The sequence below is a fragment of the Microtus ochrogaster genome, chromosome 10 (assembly GCF_000317375.1).
Source record: "Microtus ochrogaster isolate Prairie Vole_2 chromosome 10, MicOch1.0, whole genome shotgun sequence".
Classification (NCBI taxonomy): domain Eukaryota; kingdom Metazoa; phylum Chordata; class Mammalia; order Rodentia; family Cricetidae; genus Microtus; species Microtus ochrogaster.
This window is the reverse complement of record NC_022016.1, coordinates 42,841,728-42,845,357: the sequence shown is the minus strand read 5'-3', so window position 1 is coordinate 42,845,357 and position 3,630 is coordinate 42,841,728. Positions and strand designations below refer to the sequence as shown.

The window sequence follows — 3,630 nt, the reverse complement described above, 5'->3', positions numbered from 1 at the left end:
GTGATGGTGGTGTTGGCGGAGGTGGTGGTGATGGTGTGTGATGTATTACATCCTTAGCATCCAAAGAAAAAAGTGACAAGAAGAAATGAAAGAGAATGAGGTTTTTCTTTTTCTTTTACATTTTTTAGTCTTCCTCTTTCTTTTTAAAAAAAAAATGAAAAGTAAAAAACCCTACAACCCCTCTTCTCTCCATCTCTATCTCTGTCTGTCTGTCTCTCTCACACACACAAATGCACACACACACACAGACTCTGCTTTTACACATCCTGTGTTTTGACACAGGTCGCTCAGGCTAGCCTTGAACTCAGGGACAATGACCCTGAATTCCTGATCCTCCTGCCTCCAGCTCCTGAGTGCCGGGATTGCTGGTGTGCCTTACCAACCTGGTTTATGTGATGCTGGGGATCGAACCCAGGGCTTTCTGTGTGTGAACCCAGTTCACTCCCCACTGAACCACATCCCCAGCTCAGACTTTCACACTGATGTGTGCCTTTTAATGTCATTTGTCTGGCTTGGGGTCAAGCCCGTGATTTCCCATCTAGCTTCCCAGAACTTGCTGTGAAACATTCAGAGCCCAAAGACTTTCTCTTCCTCAAATACCAAGGTGCCCGTGTGGCTCCCAACAGGTCACTCCATGCCACCCATAACAGAAAGAATCCTTAGAACTCAAGTCTCTCCCAGGCTTTCCTCCAGGGCCAAGATCTAGACCCCAAAGTTCCGGTTCCCTTCTTTAACAGTGTGTGGTCCCTGGGGTTTTTCACAGTGGTGTGTACCGCACTGTAGACAGTGTGTCCTCCTAGAGGACCTATCTACGTCCAGTCACTGCTGGGGGGAGGTGACAGGCTGAGCTCCTTCCAGGGTTGCCTAGGGAGGGGATGGGGGCCTGCTCGAAGCTACCAGTGCCTTCTATGTGACCTGTGGGTTGACAGGACGGCCTCCGTTACTCAGCAAGGAGAGTAAGAACTCAGATTCTGAAACCAGACGGTCTGTACTCAGAACTCCTTGTTAGTGGTACAATACGGGGTGCCCGGGCTGACCTAAGCTAGGGAACCAGTCCGCAGAACAGTAGGGCACCAGACTTGGGTACAGATGACATGGGGTACCACCTCTGTTCCTCAGAGCACAGCTCCCTGTGAATTAAGTATTCATGTTGACTAGCTGTTATTATTAGTATCTTCCAGCTAAAATGACTCGATGGTCAGGTGTGCTACATATAAAACACTTTATTATGAAACACCCAGCCGCGTGACCTCCAAGAAGACACCAACAGCGGCTTTTCCTCTCTTGCCACGGGAGACCAGTGTACCTATTCAGAAACCACCTCACACGTCACATGCTGAAGGTCATCAGGCCTTGGACCCTCAAAGAACCGACAGCACCAACGGCCCCAAGGGGCCTCCCGGACAACTCACCCCCCACATGGTCTCATTGTATTCACAAGACAGTTCTGTGTCCTTTTGGCCAAAGCTGAGCCTATTTCCCCGCCTGTTCAAGGTTCCAGTGAAGAAAGCAAGCAAAACACTTGGTTTCTTTTTGAAACACAGCAGCTGTGGTGGAAAGCTAAAGGAGACAACCTCCGTCTACACGGTCGCTAGGGATCCTGTCCCAGCTCAGAAGAGGAGTGTGTCACCAGCGGTCCCGAGTTGGGAAGGAAGATGGAGGGGATTGCCATGACCACACACCTTGTTGTGGTCCATAGTATCACAAGCCCTCAGCATCCTTCCGGTGCTCCTGCTACATAAGGCTCTGTGAACCGTCCTTAGTAACTCCCTCTACCCAGAATCCCCATCACAGTGGCTAAGTGTGTCCTGACCCCTCTCTGGCTGAAGTGGCTTCTGCGCAGTCTGTCGGTGTGGAGGGTGAGACAGGAGGGAGTGATGTCAGCAGGATCACTCAGTCGGGAGGCCGGGCATCGGGGGCCTTCGCCTGGACCTCATCGTACTGTGGCGGAGGAGTCAAAGGCTCGATAGAGGGAGGAGGGACGTTCTTTTCTGGTAAGTTGATCCTGAAGTCTTTGAGGTGAAGCTTTTCAGATTTAATTCTTCGAACTTTCAGTGGTTTTAGGCGTTTGGCCAGTTTGGAGTTTTGCCTGTCGGGAGCATGCCCTGGGCTGGCCTCCGTCTCCGCCCTGGTGCTCGTGGGGGTCGTCTCGTCCAGTCCAGTCAGTGACTCATAGGAGGGGAGAGAGATACTTAGTCTGGGGTTCTGCTCCTGTCCTCTGGCTTCCGAGTAGCCTGTGTTCATCACTTCCTCGTAGCTGGGGACATAGTACCGTGAGGAGGCCTCCTCCTCCTCCTCCTGGCTGCAGGACGACAAACACAGGGTGTTAGTGCACACTCAGATCACCAAAAGTCCCCAAAAGGTAGCCTTGGGGTTGCCGGTGAGTACTAGACCTGCACACACCAATTCTGCAAACCATGTGTTGGCTGTAGAAGTCATCAGTATTTTAGCATAGAGGAACCAAGTTCCCATGTCTAACCACACTGTAAGGGCTTTTGCTTTGCCCATTTTACAGATGCGGGAATGAATACATCAAGACTGTGGTGATTAATGACATTGTGGACTAGACAGGATCTAGAAACCCCTAAAAGAGAAGCCTGCCCTGAGGGCTTTCTAGATTGGGCTAGCTGAGATGGGAAGACCCACCCTGAATGTGGGTCTTTTTGTTTGTATCCTAGGATTAATGAGGTTAAACACCTACGAAATCATTGTTTACGGCCTTTGTCTATTTTTGGACCAGTATGTTCATCTTCTGTATTAATTCACAAGGACTCTTTTGCCATGGAGGGAGGGGTTCATCTTCATTGCCATATTGAGATTTGGAAGCACCGAGGAGACACATCTCTGGGATATCTGTGAGGGTTGAAGGGAATGCATGAAGCCCCAAGTCAATGTGTATTGCTGACACGGGCGGGGCATATAAAGGATGCCAGTGTCCCAGACTCATAGGAATGGCAAGGCCTTCTTCCTGGTCTAGGGTCGACCAGTAGGAGCAGAAAGACCTGACTACAGCTTCCACCCCAGATGACTTCGGTGTAAGGCTACTCCCCTAGAGAGAATCCCTAATGTGGTGAGCTTCCTGGCTGTTGCTGGTGCCTCTTCATCTGAGTGTACCACCCACCCAATACCAGCTTTACTTGTGTTTGTATTTCTTTATTCCCTGTGGACCCATGCCAGGTCAAGTCCAAAGACATGCAGGATGAGGCCAAGGGTGTTTCCAGAGGGGTTTAACTGAGTACGGGAGAGCCACTCTGACTTAAATGTGAGCAACACCATCCAGGGCTGGGTGTGGATGAAATGGGGGTGAAGGAGAAAGTGAACTGGACAGCAGCCTTCATCTCTCTCTGCTTCCTGAGTTCCCACATAATATCACGGGCCGTCCTAGGCTCCTGCAGCCGCACCTTCCCTTCCACGATGAACCCTAGCCTCAAACCAAGAGGCGGGATAAACCCTTCCTTCCTTAAGCTGACTCTGCATTTGGTCAGAGCAATGAAAAGTACATCGAGTAAGGCGCTGGGCTAGCTTTGAGCAGTTGTCAGCTTGATACAACTTAGAATCAGTTGAGCCGGGCGTTGGTGGCGCACGCCTTTAATCCCAGCACTCGGGAGGCAGAGGCAGGCAGATCTCTGT

The 3,630-nt window shown here is 50.8% G+C and overlaps 1 protein-coding gene across 2 annotated transcripts in view; it reads right to left on the bottom strand.

The window, feature by feature from the left end:
- Window positions 1–527: 527 nt before the first annotated feature.
- The window catches only part of Tmem51 (transmembrane protein 51), a 49,669-nt gene continuing 46,566 nt past the window's right edge, over window positions 528–3,630 (bottom strand). For both annotated transcript variants that reach the window (XM_026781770.1, XM_005352883.2), the window contains exon 3: window positions 528–2,302. In XM_026781770.1, the coding sequence (XP_026637571.1) occupies window positions 1,894–2,302 (409 nt within the window). In that variant the 3' untranslated portion in view covers window positions 528–1,893. The remainder of the gene's footprint in view (window positions 2,303–3,630) is intronic.